This window comes from Alexandromys fortis, unplaced genomic scaffold (assembly GCF_014885135.2).
Source record: "Alexandromys fortis isolate MF-2015 unplaced genomic scaffold, M_Fortis_MF-2015_v1.1 scaffold_44, whole genome shotgun sequence".
NCBI lineage: Eukaryota > Metazoa > Chordata > Mammalia > Rodentia > Cricetidae > Alexandromys > Alexandromys fortis.
In genome coordinates this window covers 9,919,119-9,933,220 of record NW_026067921.1, presented here as the reverse complement: position 1 = coordinate 9,933,220, position 14,102 = coordinate 9,919,119, and the positions used below count along the sequence as shown (strand labels likewise).

Sequence of the window (14,102 nt, the reverse complement as noted above, 5' to 3'; positions counted from 1 at the left end):
ACCACTCAGACAGTGCACTTATGTAGGCATTGGCCGGTAGGGAGACAGTTTCCTCCAGAATTTATAACTAGACCTCCTTAAACCAGTGTCCAATATAATTAGCCACTTGGGGTAAAATGCAGTGCAGTGAGCGAGGGAATCTTACTTGGTGTTGGTCAACTTATTTCTTTTATTTTGAGATAAGTTCTCATGTAGCTCAAGTTAGCTTTGAACTCCTGCCTCCACTTCCCAAAGTTCTGGGTTTACAAACATGCACCACCATGCTCAGCTTCACCTCCTTATTTCTGCCTCTTTTTCTCCCCCACTGAAATAGGGTTTCTTTGTGTAGCTCTGCCTGTCCTAGAACTCACTCTATAGACCAAGCTGGCCTCAAACTCACGAAGAGTTCTGAGTGCTGGGATTAAAGGCATGTGCCAACCATTGCCCAGCTTCTGCCTTCATTTATTTATTTATTTATATGCAAGTTCCGCTCTCCTGTCACTTGGTCAGCATGTGGAAATACTCTTGTTAAAGATCCACAGTTAAGCCATGGACAACTACCGTACTTTCTAAAGTCTCTCTCTCTGGCCTAAGAAAACTGTGTGACTGTGTGTGGGTAGCCATTGGAATAAGACTAATTCTGTTGTATGTGTCTTTCTCCACACAGGTGACATGTACAGTCATGACGGAAACGCTGATGAGCCAGAATGGGTGAAGACAGAGCGCGAACAGTTTGTTGAGTTTCGAGATAAGAACCGGGATGGGAAGATGGACAAGGAGGAGACCAAAGACTGGATCCTCCCTTCAGACTATGACCATGCAGAGGCAGAAGCCAGGCATCTAGTCTATGAGTCAGACCAAAACAAGGTAAGTCCTTCCAGGCCCAAGCAGTCTAGCCATGATCAGAGTCTTCGTAGGGGATTGTCTTAAACAGATGTCATCAAAATATATAGTGTTTTTAGGGTCTTATTTACCTCAGATCTGCCAAGGGCCTAAATTTAATGACCAGAAATCTTCAGGGCAGCACTAACTATCTGATCTCATTTTGGAAAGTGCTTGCTCTGTGCTCATGGTGTTGGAGAAACCTGGACTTCAGCAAAGAGTAGTGGTTTAAAGCCTGACACAACATGTATCAGTTCTAACTGTTGGATCCCAGGAAATTGTCTTTTTTAAATGTCGGTTGTTATTTCCTGTGCTCTTTTACCTTTTACAGGCTCATTCTACCTTTTTTCCAAGCCAGTTATTGCCATTCTAAATCAAATACACACACATATATAGAATTTTTAGAGGAAGCAGAGCAGACAGACTGACAGCTGACTGACTGACTTAGATTCTCAATATATAGCCCTTGCTGACTGGCCTGAAACTCCAGTGTAGACCAACTTGGCCTCCAGCTCACAGAGACACGCTTGCTTGTCTCTCCATTGCTAAGATTAAAGATATACCACCATTCCCAGCATCAAATATACTCTTAAAATTTAAGCCCTTTACAGGGGTTATAAGCCAGCTTTTCTCTGGACTCTGTTAGAATTGAAAATTATGTGAGGTGCTTAGGTAATCACATTTTCTTCTTCTTTTTTCCCCCGAGACAGGGTCTCTCTGTAGTTTTGGAGCCTGTCCTGGAACTAGCTCTTATAGACCAGGCTGGCCTCAAAACTCACAGAGATCCACCTGCCTCTGCTTCCCAAGTGCTGGGATTAAAGGCATGCGCCACCACCGCCGCCCAGCGGTAATCACATTTTCACTAAGCCCTGTCACCTTTTCAGAGATCTGGATGTTAAAGACCAGACTTGTTTGTTTGTTTGAGCGTCTCTAGTCTTCAGGCGCTGTATCTCAGGACCTTATTGAGGGCTGATCAGTTTTAAGCTCTTGCTCAGCATCTCTTCAGCAGCCCAGCTCTCATGCCCTGAGTTGTGAGAATGTGAGCAGTCTTCTCTGAGGAGTCTTGGTGCTGTTTGAGATGCGTGACCCAGCCTGTTTTGATGTGGCTCATCTTGTTAGAGTGGAGGTGAGGTGAGGATTGGCCCTGGAGAGTTCACTGTTCCTGCCAGACCTCGATCTGATGCACCCTGGAGTAGCAACCCAGTGTTCCTGGCCATCTTCCACCCATGTCTGGCAACTGCCCCGTAGTTGACTCCAAAAAAGAATGTTTGCTGCCTAGGGAACAGATTTGTGTCTCTGGCCTGAAGTTGTTGAGTATATTTGGCCCATTTTTTCCACTTTTGACTCCCCCCCCCCTTTGAAATAGACTCTCCCTCTGTAGCCCAGGCTAGCCCTGAACAACTCTTCTGTCTGGCTTTCTGAGTACAGGGGTCAAACCCAGGGCCTCAGTCATACTAGACAAACATTTTATCATTAAACTATATCCCCAGCCCACTAGTCACCTTTTTGATGAAAAAAAGGTGTGTGTGTGTGTGTGTGTGTGTGTGTGTGTGTGTGTGTGTGTGTGAAAGAGGGAGGGAGGGAGAGGGGGAGAGAGAGAGAGAGAGAGAGAGAGAGAGAGAGAGAGAGAGAGAGAGAGAGAAATGGAGGATAACATCTGAGTTTGCATGTAGCGGGAACTAGAACCTTACAGTATTACAGTCTCAGGTTACTCTTATTTTATAGCAATCTTTCTGAATTTGGAATGGAAAGTATATATGGTCTCAATTTTCTGTTCCCTGTGATTTCAGGATGGCAAGCTTACCAAGGAGGAGATTGTCGACAAGTATGATTTATTTGTGGGCAGCCAGGCCACAGATTTTGGGGAGGCCTTGGTGCGACATGATGAGTTCTAAGCTGCAGACAGAGGAACCTACATTTCTTCAAAAGTAATTTATTTTTACAGCTCTGGTCTCACATGAAATTGTTTGCGCTACTGAGACTGTTATTACAAACTTTTAAGACATGAAAAGGCATATCAAGATAATGAAAACCACCCTGCCCCCTTCCTTCTCCCCTCGAGGGACTGGGGGGCTGTGCTTCTGAAGAACAACTCTGAGTAGTGCACTCGTGTCTGTAGGTTTACACTTTGTATAATGTATGACATGGTGTGTTTATTTTTGTATTGTTCTCTAGTTGGGAGTATAATATGAAGGATCAAGATCCTCAACCCATACTTGTAGGCAGACATTAGCCCTTTACTCTTTCTCAACCCCTTGACACGTATTTTTTTTTTATAATTCTCACTTAACTAATTTTTTAAAAAGCCTGAGATCAATAGAAATGTTCAGAAGAGAAAAAAAAGGAAAAGCATGTGCTCCATGATTTATATTTAGAGAGAGAATGCTTTATCTTGCCTGTTGAAATGCTTAATTTTCAAGTGGCCATACAGTTGTCACAGGCCCAGCCACTGAGCCTGCCATTGTCTGGGCAAGGCTCAATCCCTGTGCTGTAAGACAGCTTGACGCACTTGACTTCACTCTTTTCCCCGTTAGGACTAGCTATTTGCTAGTTTTGTCAAGCACAGCTGTGGTGGGAAGAATTAGGGCCAGTTCTTGAAAAATGAATCAAGTAGTGTGTATGATCTCTTCCCAGGGCTATTTTAGCTCTCTGTTGAGCTGTTTCCAACTGGAAACAGCCAGAAAACGAAAGGAAAAAGTGTGTGCAGGGCATGCATTTTATTCTGATGTGTGCCTGTGGAGATCACCGCAAGGCCCCGTCCAGCCCCCCAGGAACTAATAATGGTTTTACTGCAGTTACAATTGACTTTCTGCGATCATGTCATTGAAAGTGCCTTTAACAGGAAAAATAATCACCAAATGGGAATTTGTTTAAGAAGCCACAAGATGACTGATTTGGGCACCTTACACGAAAGCGTTGCACCTCCTGATGATACAGTGAGGAGTTTTCCCCTTCTTTTTCTCTTGTGAACAATAGCTGAATAGCAGTATTAGTTACAAGCTTGGTTGCAGTGTTCCTATCTTGTGGGCTGGTTTCTAAAAACCTCGTGCTGCTGATTTGACCAGGATCCTCATACCTCAGAACGCAAACCACTCTCTGTCAGGCCTCTGACTCAAGGATGGAAGGACAGACATACAGAGGAGGCTCTTTGGTTTGAGGACCACTGCTCATCCTTCCTGTCTTTAACCCATCAATCCCATTTTGTCGTCTCCCTTTCTCTCTGACACTAAAAGGTGGGGTAGGTAGGAAGGTCACAGATCGTCAGGTTGCCATCCTTATCAAAAACCCTGTCTGTTGCCAACTCCACTTACCCATATTTTGTGCAACCCAATATTTTGATCTCTTACTAATGGGCATCTTAAGAATTAATGTATTCCAAATCTTTAACCCTCAGGTTACTAAGATAAATATATGTATGTATAATCTTTATTATTTCCTATATCTGAATAACACATTCAGGTGGTGGTGCTGGGTGATGGTCGTATCTGAACCTAGACCTACCCTTTGGTCTTCCGCAATCCTGTTGAGGTAGGCTGCGTGGTGTGGTAGAGCCAGGTGTGGTGTAACTTCACCCCAGCCATTGCATCAAGCTCTTGATAGAAGATACACTCGAAGTTTTAACCCCAGGATAGGAGTAATAAACATCTCTGCCTTCCAGATTTTCAACTCTTTATTGTTAAGGAGACCAGAGATAATTAATGCCACCAACCCTGACTTAGAGAGGGTGCATCATACACTGTGTGGCAAGAGGGCCTTACGGCTCGTTTGGTGCACAGAGGCTAACACTGATGTGAAAGTCACACACTTAACCAGCAAGCTTAGTGTGCTACAATGGCATATTCCGGACATAGGGTGCTCAGCAGCAAGAACTGCTCTCATCTCCATGAGCCCCATATAGTGTTGGGGTTTAGGTTTGGGTTTCTGGTTTAAATCAAGTCTGAGGCAGTGAGCAGTGACTGCATGTCTATAGGGTGTGCTCTGTGAATGCTAAGCTCTCTTGAATTTGAGTATTGGTTCTTTTTTATAGAGTGTAAACCAAGTTTTATATTCTGTAATGCAAGCAGGTACCTATCTGTTTCTGAATAAAAACTGTTTACATTCATCAGGGGCGTGTGTCTCTTTCATTCTCTTGGAAATGGGATTGTGTTCCAGGCCAGCCAAGACTGCATAGTGAGGCCCTGTCTCAAGAAACCAAGAAGGGGCTAGAGAGATGGCTCAGCAGCTAAGAGCACTGGCTGCTTTTCCAGAGGGCTCAGGTTAAATTCCCAGCACCCAGATGGCAGCTCACAACTCTGTAGTTCCAGTTCCAGGAGACCTGACACCTCGCACAGACATACATGCAGGCAAAACATGAATAAAAACAAATCATTTTTTTTTAAAGGAAGAAACCAAGAATTAAGGAATATATGGGATTGTGGCTTAGAATTCTGTAATATAAAATGTCAAAGAGAAGGATTTCTCCTAGAATGTCCCACCGTATCTCCCCACCAGGCTGAGAGAGAGCACTGCCTCCTCCCTCACACTTAGTCCTTTGCTGTTCCTGAGGTTTCTGGTTGCTTCTCACAGCTCCAGCCCTCCTGCCTTCCAGTGCACCATCGCCTGAGACGCATCCAGCATTCCTTGAGTATAGCTGAACACATTTATCTTGGTTTTCATTTTAAAGGGATTCATTTTCCAGGAGCAGCAGGTGTAAGGTAAAATGTTTTTAGCACTTGGGTTTGATTTATAAATTATAAAATGATTTCATTTTGAGGATGTCATGGGATTAAACCACTAACTTTAATCAATGCGCAGCTTTAAATGGGTACATCCATTTAGCCAAGTGGAGAGGAGAACACCTAGAAAAACTCTGTTTGAGATGGGTGAGCTGAGGCAGCTCTGGCCATGGCTCCCACAACCTCGGTCTTTTAAATTCGCTGTAGGCACCTGCCCCTATCGCTCATCTAACAGGGTGTGTCATCCCAGACCCCGCAAGGGGGATGAAAAATGACAGAGAAGGAAAGTGTGCCCTTTCTCTTACAGGTCTCCGGGAGTGAAGGTCCCACTTAGGAGTAGAAACTGCCTGTTGAAATGGTCCATGTGGGAAGAGCAGCCTCGCTGACAGAGAATAACAGGAAAACGAAGCTGCTCCCAGCAGTGCCATTGCTCCCCTTCCCATCTCTTCCCTGTGCTAGGGTTTTAATGGAGAGTGTAGAAACTAAATGTGGTGTTCTGCTTGCTGCCAGCAGGCCAGTTAAGGTCCTTAGTGAGGGCCGACTTTGCTAGAAGAGACAGTAGAAACTTCTGTTTTCTGAGAGCCAGGCATCTCGCTTTCGTCAGTCATGGGCTTCCTGCACACCATCTCCAGGATGCAAGCCCGGAACTGGAAGGAAAGGTGTGTGTCATCCTTGCCCCACAAACTACTTAAACTCCGCTTTTTTATTTATTTGTTTTTTCGAGGCAGGGTAGGGTTTACTTGATCTTGCAAGCTAGACTTTAGAAGGGCTGGATTAAGAGTTTGCAGAGGACTGAACATAGATGGCGGTGCATGCCTTTAACTCCAGCACTTGGGGACAGAGGCAGGCAGATCACTGAGTTTAAGGCCAGACTAGTTTCCATAGGAGTCTGGGACAGTTGAGGCTACACGGTTTGACCTTATCTTAAAAAGGGGAAAAAAAAAAACTGCAAAAAGCTAGACATCTGTTACTATTGATGTTACTATGTTTTCACCAAAACAGAAAACTTAAGGGTAGGGATGTATAACTCACTACTAAGAATATTTGCCTGGCATGCGAAAGGCCCTGTGTTCAATCTCCAGCATTGCTAAGAAGGTTCCCAGTCCATCCCCCCTTTAGAACAACTTGGTTTTTCCAACTCAAGGTCTAACCTTTCTTCTAGTGTTTTAGGAACCACATCCTCCATAGATAGGCCAACCAAGAGCTTCCTGGCTCGCCTGGACTCTGTACCTTTCCTCATCTATGAGGCCTGTGTGGCATCCAGGGTGCCGAGTTAAAACGTCAATAAGCAAAGAACCAGGGTCTAATGGACCAGGTCCTCATGGGAATGTAGGCAGACAGCTTTACCTGCTTGTTCATGAAGCCGTAGATGATGGGATTGTAGACACATGAGCTCTTGGAGAAGAAGGCGGGGATGGTGACGAGCCGTAAGTCTATCCCGTGGTTACGGTTGTTGACTATGTACATGGCCAGGGCAGCATAGGGCACGTAGCAGAGACAGAAGGATCCCACCATCACCACCACCATGTGGCTCACCTCCCGTTCAGCCTTCTGGGTCGTAGCTGACTCTTGCTGCTGAGCTGCCACCTGGAATTGAGCACAGGTCATACATAGCCTCTCTTCTGGCCTCAACTCCAGATCTCAACCCTGCTGTGTAGTGAAAATCTCTCACCGGCTCTTCTAGCTGAGTTTGGCTTTCCCTTGAGGGAGGCATCATGGAGGTGGATCTCAGCTCTTTGGCATTAGGAAAGATAGTCTCACTCCGTTTCCTCCTCCTCTCCCAGGTTTTTGCCCCCTTCCCCCACTGTCTCATGCTGGGATAGAGCATTCCTCCCACCTGCTGCCGAAGTGCTCTACCTACCGCTGAGTTGTGACTCCACGATTTTTCATTCCCCCTTCCCCACTCTTGCTAGCTCCCGTCTGACCACGGGTATTCCAGACGTTTGTCCTGGGGCAGACAGACATGCTCTCGGTCCTGGAGCCTCCTGATTCACTCCTACCTGACCCTCTCAAAGGCCACTCACAGCTCTGAGAGTCCTCAGCAACTGCGAATAGGAGAAGCAGATGAGAGAAAGAGGCACGATGAAACAGAACAGGAAGAGGAACCACGTGTAGTACTCGCTTCGATACTTGGTGCCAACTGTGTACCAGTCCGGGCCGCAGGAGCACTGCAGGCCCTCGGGGATGTACCTGAAAAGGATCAAGAGTTCACTGGGCTCTCCCTGAGAGCTAGCAGGGTGGGAGCTGGCATTCCTGGATTAGCTTCTCCAGTTGGAAGGATACCAAAAAGACTGCAGTAATTCTAACTGCAAAGTAAACACGGATGTCTCCAGCTGCCCTTTTCCCTTTCTCTCCAAACTCAGATCAAAGAATAAAAGGCTATACCCAATCTCTCTTCCCACATCAAACTGCTACCCTGCCCTCTCACCTGCTCCAGCCAAAGAAAGGTGGGATGGACACTCCGATACCAATGATCCAAGTAACCAGGACCACCATCAGTGCATGCTTGGAGCTGAAGCGGAAGTTGCCAAAGGGCTTACAGATGACAATGTAGCGCTCGAAAGCCAGGAAAGCCAAGGACCATCCTGTCACTAGACCTGCGGCAAATGTGAAACAGAATAGACAGCCTCACCCAGCCTGGAGTGGAATACAAATGTAACTGAGTCCAGAGAATCGGAATAGCGGTTAATGCTCACGCATCCTAGTTCGGTCAAGTACTCAGGGTGATTAAGAGCCTGCTCCAAACCAGAAGCCCGGCTCCAGGTTCCAATCCTGGAGTAGCATCCTTTGCCGCTCCCTAGCCCCGGTTGCCTACGGTGCTGTACCTGCTGCAGAGCCCAGGAAGGCCTCCAGAGCACAAACGTGGGGGCCAAAGAGGAAGTAGCCGTGACAGCTGGCGATAAAGACAGTGAAGACAGAGAAGCTGCAGAAGAGGAAGCCCCCGAGGGATACATTGACCAGGATGTAGTTGAGGGGCTGCCGCAGCTTTTTGTAACGCAGTGTGGCCACCAGCACTATGGCATTGAGTGGAGTCCCTGCGAAGAAGACAAACCCCATAAAGGCTGCCTGGAGGTGGAAAGCCCAGACAGGAGCTATGTGGTACTGAGGCCCATCCCAGGGCCCCACGGAGGAGATATTGCGGAACAGGTAGAAATCGTCCTCTCCTGACATCTTGTGCTTGGGATGCCCTCGCCACCACCTCCGGTCCCTCTTATAGATTGTTCTTCTGCTTTGCCCCTCCCCACAGCACAGTGGGACTCTGAATGACCCTAAGCCTCCCAAAGATGAGGTCCAGGATTAGGGCTCTCTCCACCCCCACCTAAACCTTTCATGATCCCAAAGCTGATTGTGTTCTTCAGAGGATAACAGATTAGGGTCAGGGAACCTGGATCTGCAAGGCTGGGTGCTGAGGTGGATCAATATTGGTTCCTGTGGCCTGGAAGATGCTGACCTATATCCACTGCAAATGCCACCACACAACTCGTCCCCGCCTCTGCACCTCACCCTGGCCCTTTGTGAAAGGTGCCCATCCTGAGTGTCCCTATCCGGAGTGGCTGACAATCGGCCTCTGGAAATGGGAAGAGAATGAGTGGGGAGCACCCTTGGGAGCATTTTTTAATTTTTTAAAATGATATTTTATGTACATTGGTGTTTTAACTGCATGTGTGTCTGTATGAGGGTATCAGACCTTCTGGAACTGGAGTTACAGACAGATGTGAGCTGCCATGTGGGTGCTGGGAATTGAACCTGGGTCCTCTGAGAGAGAAGCCACAGTCTCCCAAAGCCTGCCCTTAGTGACACACTTCCTCCAGCAAGGGTCTACACCCTGAAAGTTCCGTACCCCTCCCGCCCCCCCCCCCCCCGTTATCATCAGCTGTGGACCTAGTGTTCAAATACATGACCTATGGGGGCCATTTCTTATTCAAACCACCGCAGCAAACTAGAATATGGGGGCTAGAAAGATGACTCAGTGGTTAAGAGCATTGGCTGCTCTTAAGAGGACCCAGGTTTGGTTCCCAGCACCCACATGTGGCTTACAAGTAACTCCAGTTCCAAGGAGATCCATCACCTTCTTTTGGCCTCCACAGGCACCAGACATGCACACAGTGCTCACACATACACATAGATTGGGAAAGAAAAAAAAAGCCGGGCAGTGGTGGTGCACACCTTTAATCCCAGCACTTGGGAGGCAGAGGCAGACAGATCTCTGAATTCACGGCCAGCCTGGTCTACAGAGTGTGTTCTGGGAAGACTGCAGTGGGTAGCCATTAATGCAGTCATCTGGTCAAAGGGCCAAGAGTAATTGACTATTGAGTGCTCAGCCATAAATGAAGCATCTATATCAATTCTGTGTGTGTGTGTGTGTGTGTGTGTGTGTGTGTGTGTGTGTTTTAAGCCAGGGCTGGAGAGATGGCTCAGTGTATAAGAGTACATACTGCTCTTCCAGAGGACCCAACTTTAGTTCCCAGCATCCACATAGAGTGGTTCACAACTGCTTTAATTCCATCTTCAGGAGATCTGATTGTGTGTGCATGTGCACACACACAGAGAGAGAGACACATACACAAAGAGTCCTAAATACAAATTAAAATAATAAAAAAATGCATTAAACAAAAAACAAAACCCAAAGCCACAGCCACACCTGACCACGGTATTTGTTGCAGTCCCTTGACTCCTACTTAAGTCAAAAGCGTTAGGAGGAGACAAGTCAGCCATGTTGGAAAGACTGACATTCCCATGTGCACACGCAGGTTACCTCACACAGATGCTCATATGGTGGTGCATTATTTGTGTTTTAATAAATAACACTTGCCTGAAGATCAGAGGGCAAAGCAGCCAGACTAGTCAACCATTTAGGCCAAGGAGTTGTGGCACACACCTTTAATCCCAGGACTTGGGAGACAGAGGCAGACAGATCTCAGTGAGTTCAAGGCCACCTTGGGCTACGCGAGATTGATTTGTCTAAAAGAGAAACAGAGCTCATATAAAGGTGGGATCTTGGGATCCTGCACCTTTAATCCCAGCACTAAGGAGGTGAAGACAGAAGTGGTATGCCTGGGCAGAGAGAGGAATATAGAGAAGAGACAGGAACTCAGTGGAGTGTGGAGTCTGAGGATTCGTGGAGACACGATCTTGCCTTTTCGATCTGAAGATTTGGTAGAAGTAAAAGGTCTCTCTAGTGGTTGACTGCTTTGCCTTTCTGATCTTCAGCTTGAACCCCAATATCTGTCTCTAGGTTTATTCATGCTACATGCTCACCCACAGGTAAGATCCTGCAGAGATTACTAGAAAAATCCATCTGAGGGTCCAGAATCTACCTGTGCAGGACCTGAGGACAGAGCCAGAGGTCACCTGGCAATTGCTCAGCCAGCAACTTGCAAGTCAGCCTCTGCTGTCTGCATATGGTTTCTGACTGCCATGGATTCCAAACAGCCTTGGCTCTCTTACTTCTAATGTAAGGTTAGGTGGTAGGCAACTCTTTGTCCTCTCTGATGTCCAGATACCTGCAAAGACAGTGCCCTCCCATGTCAGAAAGGTGGGGAGGAACCCAGACCCAGTTACAATTGATGATCCAGTGAGGCTTAAGCCAGAAAAGTATCACTGTTATAGACGCGACATACGCATTTACATAATTCGAAGTTCAAGAGAGTCTACGCAAGAGTTGGCGTAAACCAATGCACACCAACTATTTTTGTGATTATGAAAGATAAGAGTGCATCTCCAGGAGACACTGGTGGGATAAAATAAACAATGTCCTCAACACCAGACACAGAAATCTACCTCTGGATCACTGACTCCCAAGACGAACTCACAGCACTTAAGCCGGAAGCACTGGGTGAGGTGGAATTCCAGAAGTCCATGGGACTCCTCTGGTCCAGGGAATGTCTTGTAACTGGAGCCTTGGGATTTATTTCTCCTGATCCTAATCCTTTTTCTTCTCTGCTTAGTATTTATAAAATTCAAAAATTACTGAAAGAATACATGGTAGCATTTCATTCTACCCAGGCTCCAACTACTTGGTCACTCCTTCCAGAGACAACTAGGGTTAGCTTGTGCCCCAGGATACATGCGGAGGTCAGAGGACAACCTGTGGGGGCTAGTTCTCTCCTTCCACCACCAGCCTTGGCAGCAGTCACCCTTACCCACTGGGCCATCTTGCCAGCAGTGTTACTGTGCTTCTCGTGCAGAGGTGACAATGTTGACAGTGAGCTCGACATGTTTGTGACAATTCTGCTGAGTACTGACCCACAAAGCTCTCGAGGTATATGAAATCAGGAAGGCCTGACATGCTCTAGCAGACATGGGGGAGTCCCCAGTGATCTGCCCGACTGAAAGCCGTCCTCGCGCTTGGGAGAGAGTGAGGAAGCTCCAGAGGTTCAGCAGGGGTCTCTCTAGAAAATTCTACCTGTGTCTCCTTTGATGTAAAAGCACATGAGCAATGGTGGGCCTGGATTTCTACAGCATGGATTTAGGGCACCGCCATTTGAGTCTGGCACTAAACTGTAGGTAGATCCTGATGGATTTCCATCAGGGAACCCCCCGCCCCGCCCCCCTGCCCTCCATCCCATGCAGGAAGCAACAGAAAGCATGAGGGATGGTTCGTGATGCCCAGACCGCAGAGATGAGAAACCTGGCATTCAGGACACAGAGTTGTGCTCCAGAGAGGCCACACAGAGAACAATCCTGTCCCAAATTTAGAACCTCCCCAGCCCCAGAGCCCTGGCCAGGACCTAAGTGGAGTCTCGGCTCTGAAACATCTTCAGTGCCGTCCCCGCGGGAGCAGCATCAGCCGCTGACACGCCCATCAGGGAGCGTGTGCGCTGAAGGCTTGGAATGACAGGCTGAGCTGACTTCTATTTATAAGTCAGCTGACAGCATAGGAACGGCGGCAGGAAAAGCTTCTTTCGTTGGCGAAGAGATGAGTGCACCCCACCCCCCATAGCGGGCCAACGGAGCAGTCATAGGGTACAGACACTCCTGAGTGGCGATAATAAAACTTTACAGCCCAAGGGCAAAGGAACGCTGGTCAGCCCATGCTTCAGAAGGGTCCCTTCACAGGGCTCCCCTGCACATCTGTTTTCACTCGTGATTTCGTGTGTGTGTGCACATTCCTGAGACTTTCATTGGCTCATTTATTCCTCCCACAGCCGCTGCTGAATGGCGACTGCGGGCACAGTGTGGAGAATTTGGTGAGGTCGGTCCTGTCACGTGCATAAGCGGAACAGGCCTACAGATCTGCTGAGAGCCACTGGTTCAAAGCCCAGGCACAGGGTTAAACTCGAAGACCCCTAAAACAAGTCTCTGCCCACTGGGAGCGCCCCACTCACAAGAAGCCCCTGCTAAAAGCAAGAAAGGACTCCATATGTGTTAGATGGGAAATAGGCCCAGCACAGACAACTGTGTCTGCTACACGGGTCTACTACACGGTCCTAGCACCTGAGCCATGACTTTGGCTCTCACCTCTTTGGGGAGTCTTCCCACCTGCCGGACCCCAACCTGCACCACCCATAGGCTGTGTGCGACTCACCCTTGTGTGAATGGAAACTCTTAGAAATGGACAATGCCTATGTTAAAGGTCCTGTGGGATTGGTCGACTGACTAGAATTTCATAATTGTGTGAGTTGCCAAAGCAGCTCGGTTGGAAGAACGTTGGGCTGAAGAATTCAATAATGGTGGAGAGTTGGAATGTTGCCGATCTGGAGCTACATTATCTTGGCTGTCTTTACCCGTATTAATAGCCATTCACTGCCCATCCCTGTGTCTGACTGAGAATCCATGTGACATGAAACACTTTGGAATGACTTAACAGACCATCATCCTAAAAGAATATCATCAGACAGCAGCTGCAACCACAGCAGAGATTTCCCCCGCTTTGCTCTGATCCACCTACCTGACATTCCCATCTGATCATTTGGAAGGGTCTCTAACTTACCATACTCTCGTGATGTAACTTTAAAAACGCATGAACTGACCACAGCTCTGGAAAATGGTATTTGGGGCAACCTGATTCTATGTCCTTGGGCCATGTCGCTCATATTTGCCTCTATCCTCCTCATTTTAGAGACGGGATCTCACTACGCAGCCTCTGATGGCCTGAAACTTGCTATCTAGTCCACACGTGCATCAGCCTCCTGAGCCTTGGGTTAGAGGCTGTGCCGCTGCCTAGCCTCAGAAATTACCTCTGAACTCTCTGAGATGGGAGCTGTTTTGGAGTTGACACTTAGCAGCTTCCCTGGACCACGGAGCCGAGCTGGCTGGTGTAGGGAGGGCCGTGTAGGTGTGTGAGGATGGATCCCCGGCTCCAGTCTTCTAGTCTGGGAAGCTGCGATCCTGCACTGAAAGCCGCTTCCGACGCAGATGGCTACAGAAACGGAAACTAGGCAAGAGGAAGCGGTTCAACAACCAGAGACACTCAGTGAATGCAGGCGAGTGTCCTTAGCTCGCAGCAGGGAACATGGACCTCACCAGGCTGTCCCAAAGTCAACAGGTTGACAAAGCACAGAGTACGTGCTTGGCCTAGCCGGC

The 14,102-nt window shown here is 47.8% G+C and overlaps 2 protein-coding genes across 4 annotated transcripts in view; one reads left to right on the top strand and one right to left on the bottom strand.

Annotated features, from left to right (window-relative positions):
* Window positions 1–4,963, top strand: part of Calu (calumenin) — a 31,929-nt gene extending 26,966 nt beyond the window's left edge. For all 3 annotated transcript variants that reach the window (XM_050141509.1, XM_050141508.1, XM_050141507.1), the window contains exons 6-7: window positions 647–846; window positions 2,652–4,963. In XM_050141509.1, the coding sequence (XP_049997466.1) occupies window positions 647–846; window positions 2,652–2,756 (305 nt within the window). In that variant the 3' untranslated portion in view covers window positions 2,757–4,963. The remainder of the gene's footprint in view (window positions 1–646; window positions 847–2,651) is intronic.
* Window positions 4,964–6,103: 1,140 nt separating this feature from the next.
* On the bottom strand, window positions 6,104–8,747 carry Opn1sw (opsin 1, short wave sensitive). Its single transcript, XM_050141801.1, has 5 exons — window positions 8,402–8,747; window positions 8,005–8,173; window positions 7,601–7,766; window positions 6,924–7,163; window positions 6,104–6,223 (listed from the first exon to the last, which is right to left on the bottom strand). Exons 1-5 carry the CDS (start codon window positions 8,745–8,747, stop codon window positions 6,104–6,106), a joined length of 1,041 nt encoding a protein of 346 aa, XP_049997758.1.
* Window positions 8,748–14,102: the final 5,355 nt, after the last annotated feature.